General features: G+C 40.3%; 1 protein-coding gene across 1 annotated transcript; it reads left to right on the top strand.

The window, feature by feature from the left end:
* The first annotated feature begins 1,424 nt into the window (after positions 1 to 1,424).
* On the top strand, positions 1,425 to 17,890 carry jph3a (junctophilin 3a). Its single transcript, XM_072465305.1, has 9 exons — positions 1,425 to 2,436; positions 7,950 to 8,153; positions 8,532 to 8,758; positions 9,917 to 10,248; positions 12,058 to 12,182; positions 12,883 to 13,085; positions 13,818 to 14,414; positions 15,885 to 16,169; positions 17,370 to 17,890. Exons 1-9 carry the CDS (start codon positions 2,055 to 2,057, stop codon positions 17,448 to 17,450), a joined length of 2,436 nt encoding a protein of 811 aa, XP_072321406.1. The 5' UTR covers positions 1,425 to 2,054; the 3' UTR covers positions 17,451 to 17,890.
* The last annotated feature ends 7,861 nt before the right edge of the window (positions 17,891 to 25,751 follow it).

Here is a 25,751-nt window from a genome sequence, read left to right as displayed (position 1 = left end):
GTTAAGACCCCGTTTTAGTCTCCTTTATTACTCTGTTTTAAATATATTTTATTGTGTAAGTTTGTCACCTCCGGAGGCCGCGGTCCCTTTAAGAGCGCAGCGGGAGGGAGGCTGCTCTCGGACCGCTCCTCGCAGCCACATCCTCGGCCTCTTCTCCCCCTGAGCTCAGCCTCGGAGACGCGACCACCGGGCCGAAAAACGACACCCAAACCACGGCCGCGTACCTCGGCTTCACCTCCGCGTCTCTGGCCCCGCGTTTTCGTCCGTTTTCAACGCGGATATTTTGCACCTTAACGAGGACTGGGACCTTTCTCACCCAAGAAGCTCGGGTTCTTGGTTCTTTTTCCGGGTTTTTCCTCACAAAAACGGGATGTTTTTCAAGTAGTTCTGGCTTTATTATTGCACGTCGTTGAGTGTTTGTGTGTCGAAAGTGCTCTGAAAATACGCAGTTGTTTATTTTAATGTTGTTTCCAGTCACAGGCCCGAGTTAGCATTTAGCATTTAGCATTTAGCATCGGGACAAAATTCATGCCCAAGGCCTTGCTCCCTAAGTTACCAAACAGCACGAAAACGAAGGAAAATCAACTCGAAACGCACTTTAACTGCACTTTAAACGGCTATTTGCGTGCCACATTTTGATATTCAACGTTAGTTGAGGTAAATAAAAGCAAGTGCATTTTTTTTTAGTGATCACATAATCTATATTAGTTCATTTACTCAAGAATTACATCTCATTCGGAGCGTTTGAAGCACTTATTGTATAGGACAGTGTAATAAAAAAAATATTTATTTTTTGGCAGAAGATTGAATTGAAATGTGATTTATTGTGATAAATTTGGCGAATTGTGCTTGGGGGGGCAAAAATGGGATTCTGTTCAGAGTTCATATTGTAAACGACTCCAGAAGCTTTAATAGTTGAGCAAAGTCAAATGTATAAATTTATGTACTTTGTGGAGGTTTAAACTACATTTGCATTAGATATTTCAATTTTCAATGTGATTGGCCATCACATAATTGTTTCCTTTCAACTGTGTAATTTTAAGTTATATTTAATTTTCCTTTTGAGTCTCAACACATTCTATATTTAGATTTCTGATCATGTCACGGCATTTACAGCAACTTTAGCACACGATTAAACTTGTATTATACATTTATTTAAACATTTAAAGAAATATTTTATCAAGTTGTCCCTGCTATAGTGAATTTATTGAATATTTAGGTCATTACTAGATGGACCGCTCAACTTTAGCCACATACTAAAGCACTTTTTCCCATTGCTATAGATTTTAGAAATATTTATCAATTCATCAGTTGAGTTTTGATTATTTTCTATTAACTGATTTTTGCCAAATTAAGTCAGGATACAAAATTATGTACTTTTTTTGTTCATGACTATTTCATTTTACTCTTAGTTTGGTTCTTTATTCAAATTTCACTCAAAGTAGAATTTAAATTTATTTTCCATAAAAGGCTCCGCAACATTAAAAAAAAACATATTTTGGGGTATAAAAGGGTGAGATCCAAGAGTTTTTACGTTGATTGAGGGTATCTTGTCTTTTCTAAATCTTTCTCTAGAGGTCTGATTGGATATTTGTTTTGAGTTTTTAAACTTTTAGCCAAAGTCTCTTCCACGTCACAATCTCAAACCCAAACTCTTCCTCACTACATTTTTGTTCTTTTTCCGGCAAAAAGTGAATGTCCTTAAACTTTATTTTGACTACAGCAAACTTCTCCACTCAGATTGCTTTCTTTTAAAGGTTTTCACAAACATTCTTGGAAAAAAATTTGAAGGTTTAAATTGAAATTTGATTTTTTTTTTTAAGTTTTCTTCCACATTTCATTTTAAAACTTGTATCACTATATGAACTTTCCGTTCCATGTTCTTCTTTTTTTGAGGAAAACGTTGCTCTTGAACTCTCGCTTCCCCAAAGGACTTCTGTTTTGTCTGAAATTTTAACACTTCTATTGGACTTTTAACAACTGTGCTATTTCTCCACGTCGCCCGGAGACTTGCGCACTTCCCCAGCCCCTCGTGCGCGCTCTCGTGTTTATGCATGTCCAGTGGAGGCAGGTTTGACTTCGACGATGGGGGGTGGTACTGCGGGGGGTGGGACCAGGGTAAGGCCCACGGCAGGGGCGTGTGCACGGGACCGCAGACCCAGGGCGAGTACGCCGGGGCCTGGAGCCACGGGTTCGAGCTGCTTGGTGTCTACAGCTGGCCGTCCGGAGGCTCTTACAAGGGCACGTGGGCGCAAGGCAAAAGGCATGGCGTTGGGGTGGAGACCAAAGCCTGCTGGGAGTACCGTGGGGAGTGGACCCAGGGGCTGAAGGGCCGCTACGGGCAGCTGGAGAGCACCACAAGCGGGGCCAGGTACGAGGGCACGTGGAGCAACGGGCTACAGGACGGATACGGCACCGAGACCTACTCCGACGGAGGTAATCTTAGACCGCATCATAGACCAGGGTTGAGTGTAAACGTTAAATCAGGCGGTGTTGAAAACGTCTTTAAGCCTTATAGACGTATGTTTTTAAAAATGTTTAATTACCAGACAAATTTGAAAAGTCTACAACATAACTTTTTTAATTTTTCTGAACGTCTTCATAGCATTTTTTACTATAAACAAACTTGCTGTTTAAAATGTTGCATATTTCGTCTACATAACTTTCACAATATCTAAATTTCTGTATAAAACACACCAACGCTGTCCATCGGTTTCGGAATGATGAAAACATTGGGCCGTTGCAATAGAGATTGACAATTGAGAAACATTGTATTTTGGGTTGGGGCTAACCCTGAAACCCATGACTAGGGTGAACTAAACCCCTTTGAGGATTTGCAGTTGTGGTGATGGTGTGAGTCAGTGCTTTCTGTTTAATTCTGCTTAGCAAAACGGTTTCCTATTTATCGACGCATGGCACTCGCCTTGTCAAGACCCAAAATATGATATTTGCAGGTCATAATGCATCTAACATTATCCAAAGCCAATACATTACATACAGAGAGGTTAAAACGCAGCGTAGAGGCTTTGCAGAGAAGTCAAATGAGGCTGAACTGTTCTGTTTACTCTAGCTTTAGCCACGTCTCACATACACATACTTCATCATTCAGGGTTAGATTTAAAAGTTTAACAATATGTTTAAAAGTAGCAAAAACTTTTACAAGCAAAATTGGTTTTAATTCAATTGATGGTTAAAAATATAAGGTATTTTTTATTGGGCAGTTTTTATCACATTGACTTTATTTTATCATTCTGAAAGTTAGATTTTGCACAGTCTCTAATTATGAATAATTGCTAAATCGTGATGTTTTTGTCACAATAATCAAAATAATAACTAACACTAAAGATTGACATTGTGATGTCCCTAAATACAAAATGAATGTCATAATAAACCCCATGTTCTATGTTTCAGATCATATTTGTTTTATTTAAATATGTCTGAATTAAAGTATTTTGACTGTTTGTTATCATTATTTACTTTTTTATTTACCGGTATGTTTGAAAAACTGCCCAAAATTACAGTTGTCTTTGTTCATGTTCACATTTTTAAATTTGCCTTTTATTTATTAAATATTATTTCTGTTCCATTTTATAATGTGTTTTTATAATTTTGTCAATGTTTTTCTGCATGTCTATGATTTTAAATTGTCTGTTTTTTAAATAAAGTTTATTTTTAAGTTCAATTCTTTTTTGTCATCATTTAAATGTTTTATGTTTTACTACAATAAGTCACGTTATCCCGTCGCAATACTGACCTAACCTAATACTGATGTGCAATTCTGTCGTATGGGCAATTGCTGTTGGAATTCATGTGCAATTCATGTGCAATTACTGTGAAATTCATGTGCAATCTATGTGCTGTCGTGACACATTCATGTGCAATTACTGTCGTGATCACATGCAATGGTATTTATTTATTTGTCTATGGGAGTTTTTATTTATTTATAGAAGATCTTCTACTGAAAGTGTTTTTCATACTTCCTATAAGTGATCTGTTCTTCTGTATCTACCTCTGTATCTACCTGCGTTGCACCAATGAAATTTCCCCATGTGGGACAATAAAGGAATATCTTATCTTATCTTATCTTATCTTAATAAATTAGACTTGTTGGAGACTAGATGCATTCATCTGTGCATTTTATGAGATTGAAATCAGATAAAAGTTAATAATTATGTTGTTTTTTTTAAATGATGAATTTGCTAATTTGTTGCGTTGAAGAAATGCCAAACTGTGACACCAAATTGGGCCAAACTGTTAACCAACTTTTACTTTGCTGATATCTGATTTTTAATTTTTTCTTTTACATTTAGCCCTCTAAATAACAAAGTACTTGACAGATTGTTTTTTTTTTACATTTTACTTGTTTCTTAAAGTCGTCAAGGTTTTCTGGTCCCTCTGAAATGAAATGAAATTTGTCTTTGCTCTTGAAGTTTTAAAATGCTTTTGCAAATATTCAAAAATCAAAACTTAACGTCTCTTGATTAAATACGAAAAAATACGTCCGTCCTAAATGTCACGTAACACAATTTTTGTCAAATGACTGGGTTTGGACCTGTTATAGACCTGGTTATGTCCTGTTCTAGTCCTGGTCAGGTCTTGTTATAGATCTGGTTTAGACCTGATTTAGATCTAGTTTGGACCTGTTATAGTCCTGGTTTGGTCCTGTTATAGTCCTGGTCTGGTCCTGTTATAGATCTGGTTTAGACCGGGTTTGGACCTGTTATAGACCTGGTTTGGACCTGTTTTGGACCTGTTATAGTCCTGGTTAGGTCCTTTTATAGTCCAGGTCTGGTCCTGTTATAGATCTGGTTTAGACCGGGTTTGGACCTGTTATAGACCTGGTTCGGACCTGGTTTGGTCCTGTTATTGTCCTGGTCAGGTCCTGTTATAGACCTGGTTTAGACTTGGTCTGGACCTGTTATAGTCCTGGTTATGTCCTGTTATAGACCTGGTCTGGCCCTGTTATAGACCTGGTTTAGTCCTGTTACTGACCTGGTCACGTCCTGTTATAGATCTGGTGAAGACCTGATTTAGACCTGGTTTGGACCTGTTATAGACCTGGTTTGGTTCTGGTTTGATCCTGTTATAGTCCTGGTTTGGTCCTGTTATAGACCTGGTTTGGACCTGTTTTAGACCTGGTTTGGTTCTGTTATAGACCTGGATTGGAGCTGGTTTGGTCCTGTTATAGACCTGGTTTGGACCTGTTTTAGACCTGGTTTGGTTCTGTTATAGACCTGGATTGGAGCTGGTTTGGTCCTGTTATAGACCTGGTTTGGACTTGGTTTGGACCTGGTTTGGTCCTGTTATAGATCTGTTATAGTCCTGGTTTGGACCTGGTTTGGTCCTGTTATAAATCTGTTATAGTCCTGGTTAAGTCCTGTTCTAGTCCTGGTCAGGTCCTATTATAGATCTGGTTTAGACCGTATTTAGACCAGGTTTGGACCTGTTATAGACCTGGTTTGGACCTGGTATAGCCCTGGTTTGGACCTGTTATAGTCCTGGTTAGGACCTGTTCTAGTCCAGGTCAGGTCCTGTTAAAGACCTGGTTTTGATTTGGTTAGGACCTGGTTTGGACCTGTTCTAGTCCTGGTTATTTCCTGTTATAGACCTGGTTTGGTCTTGTTATAGTCCTGGTTAGGTCCATTTATAGCCTGGGTTTGGTTCTGTTATAGATCTGGTTAAGACCTGGTTCGGACCTGGTTTGGAACTGTTATAGTCCTGGTTTGGTCTTGTTGTAGACCTGGTTTAGACCTGGTTTGGTCCTGTATAGACCTGGATTGGACCTTGTTTGGACATGGTTTGGTCCTGTTATAGTCCTGGTCTAGGCCTGTTATAGACCTGGTTTGGACCTGTTTTAGACCTGATGTGGACCTGTTATAGACCTAGTTTGGTTCTGGTTTGGTCCTGATATATTCCTGGTTTGGTCCTGTTATATTCCCTGGTTTGGACCTGTTTTAGACCTGGTTTGGACCTGGTTTGGTCCTGTTATAGACCTGGATTGGACCTGGTTTGGACCTGGTTTGGACCTGGTTTGGTCCTGTTATAGACCTGGATTGGACCTGGTTTGGTCCTGTTATAGACCTGGTTTGGACCTGGTTTGGACTTGGTTTGGACCTGGGTTGGTCCTGTTATAGACCTGTTATAGTCCTGGTTAAGTCCTGTTCTAGTCCTGGTCAGGTCCTGTTATAGACCTGGTTCAGACCTGGTTAAGATTTGGTAAGGACCTGGTTTGGACCTGTTATAGACCTGGTTAGGTCCTGTTATACACCTGTTAAAGTCCTGGTTAGGTCCTTTTATTGTCCAGGTTTGGTTCTGTTATAGATCTGGTTAAGACCTGGTTCGGACCTGGTTTGGAACTGTTATAGTCCTGGTTTGGTCTTGTTATAGACCTGGTTTAGACCTGGTTTGGTCCTGGTTAGGTCCTGTTATATTCCTGGTTTGGAACTGTTTTAGACCTGGTTTGGTCCTGTTATAGATCTTGATTGGACCTGGTTTGGACCTGGTTTGTTCCTGTTTTTGTACCGTCCATTAGAACATTAGTTGCCTCGAGGGGCGATAGAAAAACATATTAAGCAATGTTCATAGGGACTTGGCAATGTTCCAGCATCCCGTGTCCTTAGATTTAATGTCCCATGGTCCCCTGTCCTTAGACCCTCCTTCTTGGCCAGGAAAAACTACAAAACCTCCTTGGGAAAAAGTACAAACCTGGAGGAGTTCCACAGTGAAGGAGAGATTAGACTCTCTCAGACAGACAGGCGGACAGTGGAGCTTGACCCACTCAGGAGGAGAACCAGTTCTTTGAGGCAGATGAAGAACCGTCAAAATGGAGTAGAGACCATTTCTCCAGGGAGTTGAGAAGCATCTAGTTCCACAAGTCATCGGTGTGCCTGTCCCTCTCCCGGCGGGGAGTGGGAGAAGAAGAAAAGGCAATGAACAGATTGCAAGTGAAATTAAATATTAAATATTATTTGATAGAATAAGTAGTCAGAAGCAGAGGACAGTGCTCAAGCTGCCATACTTCCCTCAGCATACTTGCTCCTAGGGCAGCGTAGCTGGGAAACTAGGTTTTTATTTCTGTTCCTAACTGGCCTGACCATAAGCGATTTCAAAGAGGAACGTTTTAAGCCTGGTCTTAAATGAAGAGACTGTGTCGGCCTCTTTAACACAAACAGGAGCTAATTCCATAATACAGTAGTTTGGTAGCTAAACGCTCAACCTCTTACTGTACTTTTAGAGACACTTGGGACCACCAGAAGGCCAGCATTTTGAGAGCTGTCTGAATTATATGGTACTATGGCATCTTTGAGGTCGGATGGCGCCATGTAATTTATGACTTTGTCAGGAGTAGGATTTTAAATTTGATTCCAAACTCGACAGGAGCCAGTGAAGAGACTCAAGCACCGGCTTAATGTGCTCTGTCTTTTAGTTCCTTTTAGTAATCTTGCTGCTGCATTTTGAACTAGTTGAAAGCTTTTTTTGGAGCTTTTAGGACACTCTCGCAGCGTAGACCTGTTATAGTCCTGGTTAAGTCCTGTCTAGTCCTGGGCTGGTCCTGTTATAGACCTAGTTTGGACATGGTTTAGACCTGGTCTGGACCTGGTTTAGATCTGTTATTGTCCTGGTTAGGTCTTGTTATAGACCTGGTTTGGCCCTGTTGTAGACCTGGTTGGTCCTGTTATAGTCCAGGTTTGTTCTTGTTATATTCCTGGTTTGGACCTGTTATAGACCTGGCTGGTTTGGACCTGGTTAGGTGCTGTTATTGACCTGGTTTGGACCTGATTTAGACCTATTTGGTACTGTTATAGACCTGGTTTTGACATAGTTTGGACCTGGTTTGGTCTTGGTTTGTACATGGTTTTGTCCTGGTTTGATCCTGTTATAGACCTGGTGTAGATCTGGAGGTACTCATCAGGTCTTCAATTGTGTGATCCCTCATGTTCCTCCCACAGGCACGTACCAGGGCCAGTGGCTGGGCGGGATGCGCCACGGGTATGGCGTGCGTCAGAGCGTGCCGTACGGGATGGCAGCGCTGATCCTGTTCCCGCTCAGGACTTCCATAAACTCCCTGAGGTCGGACCACAGCGGCCCAGGGCCCCTGCAGCCGGAGGAAGGGCCCGTTGTTCCCGGAGACGCCTCATCTGCAGCAGTGTCAGGTTTGTCACGACTAAAAGTGAACAAAGTGAACATCAGAATCAGAAAAGATTTACTGCCATTGCTAATGCTAATGAACAGAATAACAAACATAGGAACATGCTTTGGTGATTCGGTGCAACATAAAACAATGAACAATGTTAAAACACTCTACTGGTATATAAAGTCAAAGATACATAAGATAAGATAACCTTTATTTGTCCCACAATGGGGAAAATCCAGAGTTGCAACACAGAGGTACAGAAGTATAAAAAAAACTCTTAATAAAAATAATAATAACACTCTTTTTTACAGCTGTTATACATCAGAGCTGCTTTACACACATAATAAAGAAACTCAGCAGACTCAAATTAAAGTTGTTTGTTCCATTCCTGTCCCAGGCCTGAGTCCGGTGGGCCGCGGCGGCTTCGCACTGACCGCTCCGAGCGAAGCCGAGCGGCGCAAGCGTAAAGGGCGCCTGCGTCAGTCGATCCTGAGTGGGCTGAAGCTGCGGCGCTCTGAGTCCAAGTCGTCGTTGGCGTCCCAGCTCAGCAAACAGAGCTCGTACTGCAGTGAGACGGGGATGAGCACCGTGAGCTCTGACCTGCAATCCAACCACAGCCAGCAGGTGAGCATAAGCCCCGCCCCCCTGAGAGCACAAGCCCAGTCCGCTGCAGGTGAGACACGCCCACAGTCACAGGTGTGTAGCAGAGGTTCTTACATTCACTCCTTACACGTTTAGCACGCTTACTTCAGAGTAACATTTGAACTCTTACACTTTACTTTCAGAGAGGATTTGTGTTTGTGTTTATTCTTTGGAAGCACCATAATCTGTGCATTATTTAATGTTTCATATTGACTGAAATGATAAATCCTTACTTTTTACCTCAGAATTGTTGGTCATTACAGGTAAATACTATTCACTCTTCACTACTTTTTACCCTAGTTTTGTTATTTTAAAGTCTTTTCTTGCTTGAAGTCCCTGTGACACATTAAACGGCACTTTTCAGTAAAACAAAGGGAACATGATTATATTTAAGATTTTACCAAATGTTTTGCTTGTTTTTAATAATAATAATAATAATAATAATAATAATAACTTTTATTTATATAGCGCTTTTCAGTGACCCAAAGACGCTGACCATAATAAAAAAGGGGGGGGTATTTACAGACAGGGGGGACAACACGTACAGAACACATTAATATACAGATAAAATGAACAAGACAGAAGAAGTAGAGAGAAAAAGATGGGGATGTAACAGGGGGTAGAAGTGTAGGCAATGGGGTAGAGGAGGCTAGGGGTAGCCATTTTCACTATTTTGGTGATGTTTACAGTACAAATATGACACAGAAGTAACTCTACTACTGTTACTTAACAAGCAGATTGTAAACAAGAGCCAAAGTCCATTTAAATCACACAAAAGTTATGATTTGACAAATAATCACACCTGACGACACCTTTATTTGTCGTTTAGTGCTTACTTTGACAAAGATCTAAAAGTCAGTGTGAAGCCGTTCAAACCCCTGATATTCTGTGAGACCATTTTTTGGACCAATTTTGTGTATAATAATAAGGCAAAGTACAAAACCTAAATCACTTCTTGTGGAAACACTTTGTCTCCGATCTGCTTTTCTTGCTTTGTGACATACGTTGGCTTGAACCGATGATGAGCACTTTCTTTGACACAGTGTTATGAAAAAAGGTGATGATATTTGTGTTTTCTATGTCCTGATATGTTAAAAAAGCGACTTGTCAAACATGCCCCTGTCCTCCTACCCCTCTCAGGGCGCTCCGATTGACGCCACGGTCACAGAGATGTACGCGGGCGAGTGGCGGACGGACCAGAGGACAGGCCTGGGCATCGGCAGGCGCTCGGACGGACTCACCTATTCCGGAGAGTGGCTTGGCAACAAGCGCCATGGCTACGGCTGCACCACGTTCCCCGACGGCACCAAAGAGGAGGGCAAGTACAAGCAGAACATCCTGGTCAGCGGCAAACGCAAGAACCTGATCCCACTGAGGGCCAGCAAGATCCGGGAGAAGGTGGACCGGTCGGTGGAGGCGGCGGAGAAGGCCTCGGACGTGGCCAAGCAGAAGGCCGAAATCGCACTGTCCAGGTGAGAAACAAGGGGACAAGTTATTCATCGCCATGGTAACCTATAGTCAGGCTTGGAAGGTAACAAATTACAAATACTGTACTCACATTACTGTAATAGGCCCTTTTCACGTTAGGTCTATTTCACAATAGGTCTATTTCATGATAGTCCCTTTTCACGATAGTCCCTTTTCACGATAGTCCCTTTTCATGATAGTCCCTTTTCACGATAGTCCCTTTTCATGATAGTCCCTTTTCACGATAGTCCCTTTTCACGATAGTCCCTTTTCACAATAGTCCCTTTTCACGATAGTCCCTTTTCACGATAGTCCCTTTTCACGATAGTCCCTTTTCATGATAGTCCCTTTTCACGATAGTCCCTTTTCACGATAGTCCCTTTTCATGATAGTCCCTTTTCACAATAGTCCCTTTTCACGATAGTCCCTTTTCATGATAGTCCCTTTTCATGATAGTCCCTTTTTACGATAGTCCCTTTACACGATAGGCCCTTTTCACGATAGTCCCTTTTCATGATAGTCCCTTTTCACGATAGTCCCTTTTCATGATAGTCCCTTTTCACGATAGTCCCTTTTCATGATAGTCCCTTTTCATGATAGTCCCTTTTCACAATAGTCCCTTTTCACGATAGTCCCTTTTCACGATAATCCCTTTTCACGATAGTCCCTTTTCATGATAGTCCCTTTTCACGATAGTCCCTTTTCACAATAGTCCCTTTTCACAATAGTCCCTTTTCACGATAGTCCCTTTTCACGATAGTCCCTTTTCATGATAGTCCCTTTTCATGATAGTCCCTTTTTACGATAGTCCCTTTACACGATAGGCCCTTTTCACGATAGTCCCTTTTCATGATAGTCCCTTTTCACGATAGTCCCTTTTCATGATAGTCCCTTTTCACAATAGTCCCTTTTCACGATAGTCCCTTTTCACGATAATCCCTTTTCACGATAGTCCCTTTTCATGATAGTCCCTTTTCACAATAGTCCCTTTTCACGATAGTCCCTTTTCATGATAGTCCCTTTTCACAATAGTCCCTTTTCATGATAGTCCCTTTTCATGATAGTCCCTTTTTACGATAGTCCCTTTTTACGATAGTCCCTTTTCACGATAGTCCCTTTTCATGATAGTCCCTTTTCACGATAGTCCCTTTTCACGATAGGCCCTTTTCATGATAGTCCCTTTTCACAATAGTCCCTTTTCATGATAGTCCCTTTACACGATAGGCCCTTTTCAAGATAGGCCCTTTTCATGATAGTCCTTTTTTACGATAGTCCCTTTACACGATAGTCCCGTTACACGATAGGCCCTTTTCAAGATAGGCCCTTTTCATGATAGTCCTTTTTTACGATAGTCCCTTTACACGATAGGCCCTTTACACGATAGGCCCTTTTCAAGATAGGCCCTTTTCATGATAGTCCCTTTTCACGATAGGCCCTTTTCAAGATAGGTCTTCCTCAGAACAGGCCTTTTTCACAGGACACTACACAAGATTAACTCAAACTTTTAGGAATCAATCCAAATACAACTTTTACTAAACTGAGGAAACACTGTTGTGATGAGGCTAAAAGCTCAAAAAAGTTGATTTAGCACAAAATGTCTCCTTTAATAATTTGAAAACATGTTGAAATAGTTTTAAGGAAAGTAATGTGTTATTGATAACAGGGATTGGAACTGAAAAGAATGGGTCGGTGCATCGCAAGACTTTAACAAGGATCCATCTGTCCTTGGTCAGGGGTCGGGGCCACCTTTGCTGGGGCGTTTTGTCTGTTGAACATTCAGGTTTATTTGGCTTTTTGGTGGCTGTTGTGTCCAGGATGAGCCATGCACGCGGTAAAGCTGAATCTGCCGAGACCGTGGCACAGAAGGCGCTGGAGGAAAGTCGTTTGGCGCGAATCACCGCCAAAGAGCTGTCGCCGTCTTTCCACATCTACGAGAACGGTCAGTGTTCGGCAGGAACTCAAATCATTAAGTTGTGTTGTTTCACGCTCTTCAAATCCACTCCATCACTGCTACATGCTGCCTCGATCTAATATTTTGTTTATTGCAACTTGTAAGAAAGAGTCAGGAGAGTTCAAGGGTTTCAGAAGTAAAGATGTGACAAGACGGTCCTTCGTCAAATCTAAATGTTTTAACTTTTGACTGGAGAAAGGTCTTCAAAATCCTTCAAATCATGTGCCTGAAACCCATGAATATGACTCTTCGGGTGAGGTCTAATGTAAAATGATAGGCCACATTTTGCTCTGAAAAAGCTCTTCGAAAATGGTGTTGATTGGGCAGAAAAGTCCTGCTTGTGACTTATGAGCGATTTAGATTTAAGGCACAGCAGGTGGATAGGAAATCATGTTTTCATATAAAAACACAGAATTTCATGTGTAAAAAGGGCCAAAATGACATACATTTTGGGCGTTACAAAAATAAATTGATCTGAATTGATTTTGGGACAAATAAATCTGAAAAATGATTGATGATGGATGATGTGAGGGTAGGAGCTACTTTAAGGCTTGATCTTTATGTCTTTGTGAGAGAAAAATGTCCCAGAGAAATTAATGGATGAAGTAGATTCAATGGAAAAATAAAGCATGTTTAGGAGCAGACAGGACTCGTACTGTGAGCTGTAACAGCGTCTATGATTCTCCAGGTCTTGAGAGCGAGCGGCCCAAACACACGGACGGACCCGAGCCATCGTCGGGCAGCGAGAGCCCCCTGTGCACGCCCGACACCACGCCCTCCGCTCTCACGCCAGACTTCAGCCCCATCGCGCCCGCCTCGCCCCCCAAACAGCGCTCACGAAAGACCTGCTTCCACCGCCAGAGCGCCCTGGACGACCAGGCCGAGATCCAGGTACGCCGGCCCAGCGGGAGGGCCCACAGCTCTGGATTTCTGCAACAACCTGCATTTTGCATTGTGTTTTGTTTTATCCATAAACTAGGCCTCTTTTTAAAGACATTAGGTTGTGCCAAAACATGTGAACTAGGCAAATACATCTCAAAACCTACTATGTTAAAAAAGAACCCTGGTTAATGGATATACAATACAGTGTTTCTGTGTACATTTGCATGTCGTCCTTTCCTTTTGTCTGTATAGGTTTCCTTTGGGTGCTCTGGTTTCCTCTACCTGTTTCATGCTCTTCTCCTATTGGTCAGTCGCTGTCATGTTGGCAGGTAATGACTGACTGGACAGAGGGAGGAGCCAGTGAGAGACATTAGATCTTATTGAGAGCGTGCGTTTGTTTTATGTAATTATTATTGCCAAACCTGTGTCTGGGGTGACACTGGGAGAAGTGGGTGCTCTGTGCTTCATAAGACTCCACTCACGCATTTGAGCCATACAAGCTCGAAAGCGGCGAAAGAGAGGATGAATGAGCAGATCCTGCATCTCATGTAGGTCTTAAGAGATGCATTTGGATTCAGTGGTGAAATTGCAGGTGCTTCTGAAGAGAACAGGGATTGTGATAAATTATGTTTTACAAAAAGTATTTCTTATGAATTCATTGCCATATCGCCTCCCTCTTACTTGTGTTTAAAGACAAATAAAACGCTGCACAATTCCTTACGTGTGACCTTTGACCTTCAGGTGCTGGTGGAGGGGCGAGGCCTGGAACTGCAGAGGGGTGGGGCTAACCACACCTGGGCTGAGGACAGGTACAGCAGCCGCTCGACCACACCCTCTCTGCTGGAGGAGACGGAGGGCCAGATAAATGGCCATGAACCCGTGGTGGTGGTGGCCAATCACAAACCGCGAGACAAAACCCCATTGACCAATCACAAGCCTCGAGACACAAACTCCCACTTTAAAACCTGGGAGCACTCATTGTCCAATCAGAAGCCCTCAAAGCACGGCTCTTCCAATCACAAGACGCGGGAGTACTCGTCATCAAATCACAAAACATGGGATCACTCGTCGGCCAATCACAGCTACAAGCCCCAGCTGCACGTCCTGGCCAATCACAAAGGCCCGGACCACACGCCGTCCAATCACAAAGCGGCAGAGCATGTTTCGTCCAACCACCACAAGCCCCAGGACTATGCCTCGACCAATCACAGCGTAAAGGAGCACGCGACTGGCTACGGGAACCACAAACAGCACAACCACAGGCCGAGTGCAGGCCACGCCCACCACTGGAGCCCCGCCCACTCGCAGCAGACGGACGAACGCTCCGGCGACTACAAGGTGATTAACGCGCAGAAATACATCGTGTTGTGGTTTGGTTCATTGTCTCGTTTATTAGCAAGTTTATCATTTTGTATCAACGTATACTATCTTTAGTAAAGCTCGTTCATTTGAGTCGATACTAAAACAAATGACAAACAGGAAAAAATGTGACTTCTCCTGAACAGTTTTTCGAATGATCTTGAGCTTCGCCAGATCTAGTTTAAGACGACGTGGAAACAAAAAGAAAGTATTTGTGTTGAAAAATTTGTAGCGATCAAGCGTATTCTTAGTACCGGAATCAAATTTGACAATGTTAGTATCATGGCGGCATTAGTGCGTTCTGATAATCTCAAAATTACTCGAAAACAGTTCAGGAAAGGTCCAGTTTTGCTCTGTTAACATGATTTTTCTTTTATAATCGACACTTGAGATGAGTATCCAGTTTTGTAACTAGTGTAAGTATCAATTTGTATCTGCTTTTCTAAATTGTATAGCTACAATGCCAAGACAACAAGGATCGTTTTCTTTATTTTAGTGTTTAACATGTTTCAGGAATGTCACTGGTGTTTCTCACTCCTTCAAACCACAATGTTTATTCATATTTAAAGAAAACATATTATATGAAACCAATTTCTTTGAGTTTTTATCTGTGTTTCCTCATCATCATCTTACAAAAAGCTGTATTTTGATTGATTTGTGTCAGTTATCCTGCATCGTCCTGCATTCGAGGCTTGAGCGCTCCGACTGTGCCTGTTTTCACCTACCTCCTATCCCCATCCACGGCTCTGTGCTTATCTGCGATTGTCGAAAGAATTAAGGTTTCCTGTTGAAGGACGAGCTTCTAAAAAGTTTTAAACCAATTTTTGCAGTTTACAATGAACAATAAGGCTGTGGAAATCAGTGTATAATATTCCATATTCAGCCTCTTGATTTTCATTTGGACAGTTTGAAGAATGCATTAAGGCATGAATACATTTTTCAAAATGTAACAAAACAAACAGGACACGACCAGAGAGAACAAAATAAGTAATATGAAAAATAAATAGAGAAGGAATCCAAAGAAAGGAAAATGAAGGCACACCAAGCAGTCCAATGTCGGTCAAATTTGTTTTAATACAATTGAAAAAGGATATTCAAAGTTGCAATAATATTGAAATTGCTGTACTTAGCAACAATATGGTAATTATTTTCTTTTAAAATTTTCTTTTCTTTTCAAAATGTTTTTAAAGATTAAACATAACACAAAATAATACAACAGAACTAGACCTGAGAGGAGAACATTAAATAAATAAACCTCAACCAAACAGCAAAGGAACAAAATCAAGGCATATTGAATAAAAACAATGGTCCCAATTTGCCCAAGTCCGAAAGTCATTTCATGGTGATCTTTTTCGATACAACTATTTGCATGTTTCAGTTTATAAGCAAATACTGAAATCTCATAAAGTGTGTTTTTAAGTGTTAATGTGTAAACCTGCCGCTCCTCAGGACCATTACACGGTGGACATGCGTCTCTCCGACTCGCACTCGCCCTGCCCCAGCCGCCCGAGGCCGAGGCTGCGCCCGGTCCGAGAGGGCTCTGTGGACTCTGTGCAGAGACTGGACCGCCTGGCTCTGGAGGCGGAACCTGAGGACAGAGGGGCATGGGCGGCGGAGGGGGAGGGGACAGAGCCGTGGCCAATGAACAGAGACCTGACTCTGTCAACGCCGCTACGGTCGCCGCCCATAATTGACCTGGAGCCGGAGCCGGAGAGCAGCCTCAAGACGCACTCAGTCAGTGTCTGTTTTACTTATATGTTTCAAGGAAGTTCAGATCTACACATGAAGGAGCTGTTGAAGTTTCACCACTTTGTCAACTTTATTTGTAACACTTTATAATACATACACATGAGTCTGCCTTAACCAAGCATGAACAAAGACCTAATTCATAATGAACATTTAGTTTACTAAGCACAATTCAGGCTTTGTAACTTCTAAGGGTTAGGAATTAGGGTTTTAGAGGATTAGTTAAGTGATTATTAATAAAGAATTTGTTCACTGTGAATTAAGTCTTTGTTCATACTTTATTAAGGCGGGGTCAAGCTTAGTTATTATGAAGTATTACTGAACTAATCTACGTATGGGTACAAATAAAGTTATCCTTGTACTTTGAACGTTGAACCAGGCTCGGCTCGTGGCATAACAATCTAAGCAAAATGTTTAGGGCCATAACCGTTACGGGTCAACATGTTCCTGTTCAAACCCCCCTTTACTCCTAATTCTAATTGTATAAAGAAAAAATGTAAATTCTGATGAATGGGGTGTACTCCATACCAAAGCACTTTTTCTCCTCAGTCCACTGCTGATTTCTTGTCTTTATCTAATTATACTCCTTGGTTATGTCCTTTTGGTTAAACAGTGTTCCTCCATTGAGATTTGTGTCCAGTCGTGTAATTTGACAGTTCTGCCTGTATCGAGTTATTCCAGCCTGCGTTTAACTACAAAACATATTGGCTTATTTTCTTGTATAAATCAATCTTGACAGCGTCACTTGGGCTTATACAATACCACAAATTTATAAACAAAGTGCATGTTTTGACAGGCTAAGTGTTTATGTCGAGTTTTGGGGTTAGACAATCATTAATAAAAGAGCAAATGTGGACAAAAACAAAAGTAGTTGTCAAAATCTGCTACCACTGATTACTGCACCCTATTAGGTTTTTTTTTTTTTTTAAAGGTGGGAGATTTCCCAGTCAGAATGAACGTAACATAAATAAACTCAATGAGCATTTACAAAGTTTCTAAATATCAATAAGAGCTCAAATCAACCGGGGATTTAGGGCCCAAAACAGAACCTTGCGGAACACCCCAATGAATTATCTGCAAACAGGAATCAACTCCATTAAAATTAACATATTAGATCCTGTCCTGTTAAATAATGTTCTGAACAACAATGACATTTTATCCAACCTAACTTGTCCCTCTTTTCCGCAGGGCTCCAGCTCCTTCCTGGTCGTCATGGTGATTTTACTCAATATTGGAGTAGCCATTCTTTTCATTCACTTCTTTATTTAGACCTCTACAGGTAACACCTATAGACTTTTACAGTAAAAATGCGGTAACAACTCCTCCTCGTCCTGGTGCAAAAGGGACAGAGTTTCTGCCCAGACATAGACCAGGACCAGGACAAGGGCCGAGACCCGGACTCTTGAGAGGAGCGGTCTGCAGAGGGGCGCGAGCATGAAGTATCCAAAAAAACTGAGATGGTTCGACCGTTTGTTTGTACACCTTTAAAGAAGACACACGTCGCACCAGCTTCGCACCTGAAACGGGTCTGAGGTCTGGACTCGCCACAGAGAACGTCCATCTTCAACCAAGGCAGTCGTTAATTATTAAGGCTTTCAAACTGTTAATCAACCAAGAAGGTCTCGGCCTCGCATCTCAGACCGCTGTCCTTGTTTCTGGGTAGATTTCCTTTAGTTTCCCAACTCAAAACGCCTAAAACGTGAACTATAATTATCGAGCCAAAAGAAATCCATAATGTGAAACTGGGAATAAAATTTTTAATAATGAACTTGTGAAAAATAATGAATTTCCAAAAGTTGACATTCAAAATCTGTCTTTTTCTGATTTTTCTTGTTTCAAGTCATATTCAACAACCTTTTAGCCTGTTGTTAGGGAAGGCGTTGGACTTGGTCTGGACTGGAAAAAAATATCTGAAAGTGGAAACAAATAATAATTTGAAAGTAAAATAAAACCAAGAGCTTCAGGGTTTCAGCATGAAAAAATTAGGACCATTGCCTAATTAATAAGGAAAAGAGTTGCAATAAACAGGAAGCTGAAGCCCGTGAATAAACACATTGGGCGTTTCCCAGTTCCCGGGATCCTCTGCTTCTGAAGTGACGTTCCAAGAGCCAGGATTCAATTTCTTATGTTTTTTGTTGACATATTAGTTTAGGACAGTTTTAGTTTAGGACTTTTAACACCACCAAAGATTATATTACCACCAGGTCTAAACCGAGACTAAACACGGTCGAAAACGAGGTGGACGTGGGGGATGAGGGGACAAAAATATGAGTAGATCTGTCTCTAAATTATAAAAAAAATCCACATAAGGTCCTCCGCAAAGTTTATCCTTTACTACAGCAAGCCTATAGTTGTATAAGCTTTTATTATAATTCAGATAGGAGGAGCTGAATCTGGGAATTGAGAAACACCCGTTGTTTCCTAGTAGCCTATTTTGCTGTGTAAATAGTGCGGTTTCGGTCCAGTTTGGGTCAGATTGATGGTGAGAACATGGTAATCCAAGCGCCTTTCTTAAAGTCTATACGACAGGTTAAACTTCACTAAAATGTGGTGAACTCAATGATATTTCAGATTCTAAAACTAAACATTTTGCCCATTTGTCCACAGTTTGACATTTTTTGTAAAGTTTATAATTGTACTTTCTGGTTGGACATGAGCACAAATATGACATATGTTGAGAGCAACCTAGACCTAGCAACCAGACTGTAAACAAGAGCCAAAATCCATATAAATGACACAACAGTTATGTTTTGGCACACAATAATACCATAAAACACCTTTATTTTGTCAAACAATGGTTTAAACTGTCAGAAAAGTCTGTCAGTTAAGTGTAAACTGCCAAGGACATGTTGCACACTGATGACATCACAGAGGGATTCAGCTCTACTTCCTGTCATTTTAAACGTTTCAAATATTCTTCCACACACTGCAACTTTAACGGAAGTAAAATTGTGATAAAAACAGACGAATCTGTCATTGGACTTTAACCTTATTTCTTTCAAAAACCACACAGCTTTAACATTACTATAAGAAACAGTAAACATCGCAGGCTAATTTAAAAAGGTGTATTTTCGGGTGGGACTTGAAAAGGTAATACGTTTGGTATTTTTCATTCGACTACAGCTCCAAAAATATTATACAAAACGCAAACTGCTCTAACAAACCACACAATCGTACAAAGTCTCGCACTGCCTTTGTTTAGGATGGACTGAAAGATTGTAGTTTTGCAGAGAGCTGGTGCCGTTTGATGTAAACATGCCGACCTGAGCATGGCACACTGTATTTCTGCCTTTTTTGCGTTTGGGGCCCGATCTTGTCTTTCCGATTATATTGATTATTATTAACTATGCGCTATATTCAGAACTATGCTGCAAGAGTAGATCCATTTAAAGGGCTCTTTCCTCTCTCTCTCTCTCTCTCTCTTTCTCGCTGTCTCGCTCTCTCTCTGTCTGTTTCGTCATTGGGTTTTCGCAGCGGCCATTTTGCATGAGGCTGTTTCAAAACCTGAATCCCTTTAACATTTTCACACTTATTGACGCAATTATCCGTTTGGAACTTTGCTGTGAAAGTTACTCCAGGGTTTGACACACCTTAATCCAAAATTGTAATATTCAAGTAAAATTTATGATTCCACCAGACGAATCCTTCAGTATTAGCTCAAGGACATAGTTTAAAGTTAAGATTTGGATTTATTGAAATTCAGGCGAGTCACTGAAGGTGAAAAGGGAAAAAAATTAAAATCCTATATTTGGAATGATCAATTTGAAACGTTTCTTGTAGTTTACTGACATAGGTATTTTTTTAATTATTTAATTATTATTATTAGAGCCAGGGGGGGGGGTGCGGTGGGCGTCGCCGTCGCCAACGCAGCTGATGCAGAAAAGTTGGAAAAGCTTTTTTGCGGCGCAGCAAATGATCAAGAGATTTGGCCCTAGTAACGTGCTACGCACTACCCGGCAGAAGGAAACAAAACAAACCCGCATGAGGTTTTGGCCAATCACAGAAGACGTGATTCTCACTGAGACAAAAGCGCGTGTTCTGCTTCTGTCATTCTGACATGTCTAATGTCTAAATGCAGGCAATTGACAATTACAGGTTTTGACAAGAAACATTAGTTTCTCACTCTCTCATCCTCTTGAGACTATCTCAATGTGGTCATCGCACAGTTTGGGTTGAATGGGATGTGCCGTAGGGCCCCTAGGGCCCGTGACCATGTGGATTGAGTAAACAAACATGTGCGACAGGTGACATTATTTGGAGAGTTCTTAACTTCTAAATATAAACTTACCAAAGGATGTTCAGGGATGTTCACTAGAGGTGAGCAGGTCTATCAAGCTACTATCGTTTTATCAACGCCTTTAATATTTATGTGAAGCCAGACTTAAGTCTTTTGAGGGGGGGAGGGGGTCTAGAGAGAGATGAAAAAAATTAAGTCTTTTCAGCTTCAACCCATTCTGAGATGATCCCTAAGATGATGTTTGGTTTCCGAGTCCCACCAGATCAGATCTAAAACCGTACCAAGTCTAATTTAGGGCTAAACACAGTCGAAAACAAGGCTAAACCAGGTCTAAAATGAGGCTTAACCATGGAAACGGTCATTCTTAACAATGATTAACCAAAAAGGGGACAAACGCATGAATGAATTTGTCTCTAAATAAAACAAAGGGCCCCTCCACCAGCAGTACACGCACCACAGTTTGAGAAACACTGGTTCACGATTAAAGAATTTAAAGAGGAAATTTGTATTTAGTATTTGAGTGAAAATTCATATTTTATGTGTCAGATCAGATAAAAATGTCGCCTAATTATTTTTCAAATTTTTTGTACTTGGACATGAAACACTGAGCCTAAAACTGCCCCGAAGAAACACCAGGTAATCTTATAATACAGTCTAAATTGATTACAAAATAAATTTGGTTAGGATCAGTGCAAATCCATTTAAAAACACAAAAAGTTAATTATAAAACTCTGTCAAAAAAGTCAAACTCTGGAGGAACCGCAGCGTCACCATGTCACTATAATTCACTGTCTTTGTTTGGCATGAACACGAACAGACTGTGATAGAAATAATGGACCGACGGGCAGAACTCACATTTATTCAATTACATGTGTTTACAGCTGCTAAACAAAGAAATACATAGAAAAACTTGGCATTGAACCCCCAACCTTCTGGTAAAAATATGAATTCCATCACTGTAACCTCTAATTGATAGATTTATTATAATAGATTCAATAGACCCTTTAAAAGTTTATGAATTCAGAAAGGGAGCTAAAATGAAGTGGGAAATAATATATACTGAAATGTTGAGCCCACCATATTTTTTATATTTATATACAGATATATTACATACTTGATCACAAATTAAACTTTTGCGAAGCTCAAAGGCAATTGTCAGGCTAGAAAATTTGTGGGGAAAAAAACTGAACAAATCAACATTTCTACCCTGGAAAATCAAAACCGTTACTATTTAGATTTGATGTTAGTTCAAAATAACAATTGTGATATGTTTGAACATTCTGGTGATGACTTTTAAAGACACATTTTAAAGTGTTTATTAACCACTTTCAATTTGTTGCTTTTCAAAAATTGGATGGCCGTTTTGGCTTTGTTTAAACTGAAAACATTGTGCCTGTGGTTCCGTGTCAGTCCTGTCCTTTGGTCCATTATTACTACAGTCAATCGGTTTTTGGCAGTTTTTTGTTTTGTTTTTGTCACAATTAATTTGCGTTTCTTTCCTCTCGTTTTCCCTCTCTCTTCTCTCCTCGGCCCGGTGTACAGCCTGAGACTGTTAAACTCTATACTCCAACGTGTTTCTGTTCGAACGAATGCTGTGAGTGCCTCGTACCATATTTTTTTTTTATCTCAGTTTAAAAAAAAAACCTTTTAAGAATATAAACGGCCCACTGAGGGTTCAACGAAAGCCTGTTGCAAAACTGTAAAGAACATTTTAACAGTGTGACCGCCAGTAATTGCACTTAAAGATGTTGTTATGTGTCTCGTTATATTTTCAGTTTGAAGAAACAATGCATATTTACTTTGTCAACCACTTAAAGGTGCCCTATGTAATTTTTTTTGAGGGGTGTCCACCACAGTATGACATTAAACTGATCTTTCTAGCATTTATTCAATTACAATTAAAAATATACCTAAAAAAAACGAAAAACATGCATTCATACTACAACTTTAAGATAAAAAAACGACAAACCCCCCCAGTTTCAGTTATTTACAAAATCTGCATCAACCTTGCTAGTCGTTAGCCTAATAGTTTTTCATTATTTAAATCGCCAGGAACGGTTAAATTTATTTGGCAGTTGTATCTTAATCAAGTTTGCCAAAAAAAAGTTTCATAACCTTTATTTTTTCATGGAAACGCATTAAATATAATCCGTACCTGTGCAGCCATCTTGATTCTGATTCTAACGGGACCAAACGTAAACTGCTCAATTATCAGATCAGTTCTAAACTTTACTGTCAGCTGAGGTTCTAACTGTTATACAATAACAAATGACATTGTACAAAAGTACAGCTGCATTTTAAAACACAAATGTTGCTTTGTTGTAGCGAGTTATGCAGAAAATGCTAATACATGATTAGCATTGGTTATTTGCACAGGCCAAACATAATGACATCTTCTAACAACAAACATATGGCCTGTAAGTGACTGAAACTTTCCGTGTGAATTGAAATAGTGCCACACGGAATGGTAATTTAGTTTTTAAGAGATTTAAAGCTTTTAGTCCTTACATTGAACATGGTCTTTGCCAGTTAAAAGTCTGTATATAGTTTTAAAAAAGCTGTTTTTTGCAAACTTTTTTGTAATAAAGTAAAATCTGTTATGTCCCAGTACAGATAAACTGTAAAAGCATCTATTCAGGTGAAATTGAGACCACAGTGTTTTCCCTACATCTAATGATAAAGCGTTATATTAAACAAGAAGCAGGACAGTGCTAATGTTTGTTAACCCGGGATGGCAAATCTCACTCTGAGCTCAGACACCCGTGAAAAGAGCTTTTATACTCATCACAGTGAATATTTTGATGTTCAAAATGCATTAGTGAGCGACACATGGGGAGCTGCGAAGAGTTTAACATGGACTAGTTTTGGTTTTCACGTTTCAAAACAGTAAAAGGTACAGCGCCTTTAAATATGGCAGTTCATGGATGGTTCTCTGCACTGATCTCTTTGGTCAAGTTCAATTTTCACCAAAGCTGGGCTCATATTTAACTTAAAATGCAATTTGTCTGTAGTAAAAGACCAATCCTGAGATTTTTATAAGAGATGATTATCTTATCTTATCTTATCTTATCTTTGTGTAGAACCGCCTGGGCATATGCAGATTGAGTTTTGACACAAATTCAGCACTGACTCTAAATGGGACTTCATTTTGCACATTATAAGACTGTGAAAGTTCATCCACTTTCAGCTAATCGACTTTGATAACAGCAGTATATTTCTAACCTGATAAGAACGGCTTCACTTCTTCACACCTGCAGCTGGAGTCTATGCACCCCCTGCTGGTGTTTTTAATACTCAATAAAAGGTCTTGTTTTCCGTTATGTATACTGTATGTCAGCAATGGAAGATACTTCCAAAAGTGTATAACACCACATGATTTTGGAGAGATGCTAAATTAGTATTTGATTATATTATAATAAAACATATTTTATAGTTATAAACTTCCACTATCAAGCGATAGATCAGAATCAGGATCCTGTGCAATTAATTAACAATTCATTTAATGAATTGACGGTTACAATTACAATTAATTTGCCAATCCATAACAAAAACAGTGTCATAAAAAAAGGGTATAAATTGATATTTTTGCACCTTTGTCTTAAATTTTACTATTCATTCATGTTTTCGGCAATTTAAAAAACATTTACATGCACGTTTTAGATTTTTTTTATATTATCAGACTTATCTAACAAATATTTAGATTGTTTTATTGTGTGAATGTGTTATTTAAGGTGATACATCAGGAAATCAGGAAATACCAAAATGTAGGCGTCTGGAATGTACAAAAAAACGAAAACAAGTGACCAAATTAACATTGAATATTTTTTAGTGTTTTGGTAACTGTTACACTTAGAAGAAAGAACGTTTCGACTGATGCCTTTTCTAAATGAATATGTGGTTTTCTTGAAATGACTCTGAGGTCACACTGTTAATCTGCGCCTCTGGTTTTGTGCTCCGTTGTTCTGGACAAGAGCCCTGTGCAACTGTCCGCGGTGAAATGGCATGCACTGTTTGTCTCTAACAGGTTTCCACTAAAATACGTCACGTCTCTGGGGTTTCTGCGCATGTTCGTTTGGCCTCTTCAGTCTAAGACCCCACTTTAATGAATCCATGTGTGGCCACAATCACAACATCTCCTGAACCAGAGCACGGCATCGGTGGAGCTGTTTACTCAATGATCAAATGTATGAACTTGGACCAAACAAGGACACAAGAGTTAACAGAACTAAAGATTAAAGACATATTTAGGACTAAAGATGTTGAGCACAAGAAGAATGACTTTAAATCTAGGACTAAATATATAAACCAGAACTATGTAATGACTTCTAAAATAATCTAAATCTAAGCTCTAACATTAAGCCTCTCGATCCTGATGCCCTGCTCTGGACAGGCTGCCCCAGTGCACTCTGGGAGAGTGAGATCTTGTGGCTATGGTTCTGTGGCTCGAGGCTGATTGATACGAGTCTGTTTTGTACGGCACTGACGCTCCATGTTGTGACCATTGCATGCACAGCATGCTCTTTTTACTCTTTGGTTTATGAGGTTGTTTCCAACTTAATGTGGAGAAAATATCTACAGTTTCAAACTAAACTGTCTCTGTGTCATCTTTTTGTTTCTAAGTTTCAAATGAAAAAGGGTTGTTTAATAGCAACATATTACAATGTAAGCCAACACAACAGGGTGACTGCCGGGCTCGCTTTGGTGCACCGACCCCTGGGCTTTGTCAAACATCTTTAGAGAACGTCACTCTCTACTGATGTAAAATGAGATTTACATAGGAAACAGGAGTCATTTGGTCCAAATCAATCATTAAAAGTATCCAAATAATTTGGATACTGTTAATCAAGACGTTTCAACTTCCATCCAAAAGTAATTTGTGATCTGATGGAAATGGTTCAAGCAGCAGCATTTCCATCAGATTCAAACTGACGGGTGGAAGTTGAAACGTCTTCTTTAAAATACAGCGTCCAGATGACTCTTTTATATCATGAAGCTCTCTAAATGATTAAATAGAAAACCAGAACACAAATATTCTGAAAAAAATCATAATTTTAGGACATTCTGACATAATATATTGAGTTATACATCTCTTTCAATATTTTCAAAGTTTTGAAAAATGATAATTATTGGTGTATCCCACCTTGTTGCACAAACTGAACCACTATAACTACTACTGGCCCCTAAAGCTCCTCTGCCCTGGCCCCTATAGCTCCTCTGCCCTGGCTCCTATGCCCTGCCTCGTATAGTTATTCTGCCCTGGCCCCTATAGCTCCTCTGCCCTGGCCCCTATAGCTCCTCTGCCCTGGCCCCTATAGCTCCTCTGCCCTAGATCC

The sequence above is a fragment of the Eucyclogobius newberryi genome, unplaced genomic scaffold (genome assembly GCF_026437365.1).
Source record: "Eucyclogobius newberryi isolate DKJ021-1_F unplaced genomic scaffold, fEucNew1.0.hap1 SCAF_5, whole genome shotgun sequence".
NCBI lineage: Eukaryota > Metazoa > Chordata > Actinopteri > Gobiiformes > Gobiidae > Eucyclogobius > Eucyclogobius newberryi.
The sequence above is the reverse complement of the archived record's forward strand: the minus strand, read 5'-3'. Positions and strand labels throughout refer to the sequence as shown.

Bases quoted from the DNA above. Each gene is read 5' to 3' on its own strand.
- jph3a (XM_072465305.1), top strand. From the start codon at position 2,055: ATGTCCAGTGGAGGCAGGTTTGACTTCGACGATGGGGGGTGGTACTGC. The intron at 8,154-8,531 runs GTTTGTCACGAC...TTCCTGTCCCAG, and splicing joins CTCATCTGCAGCAGTGTCAG to GCCTGAGTCCGGTGGGCCGC. The intron at 12,183-12,882 runs GTCAGTGTTCGG...ATGATTCTCCAG, and splicing joins TTTCCACATCTACGAGAACG to GTCTTGAGAGCGAGCGGCCC.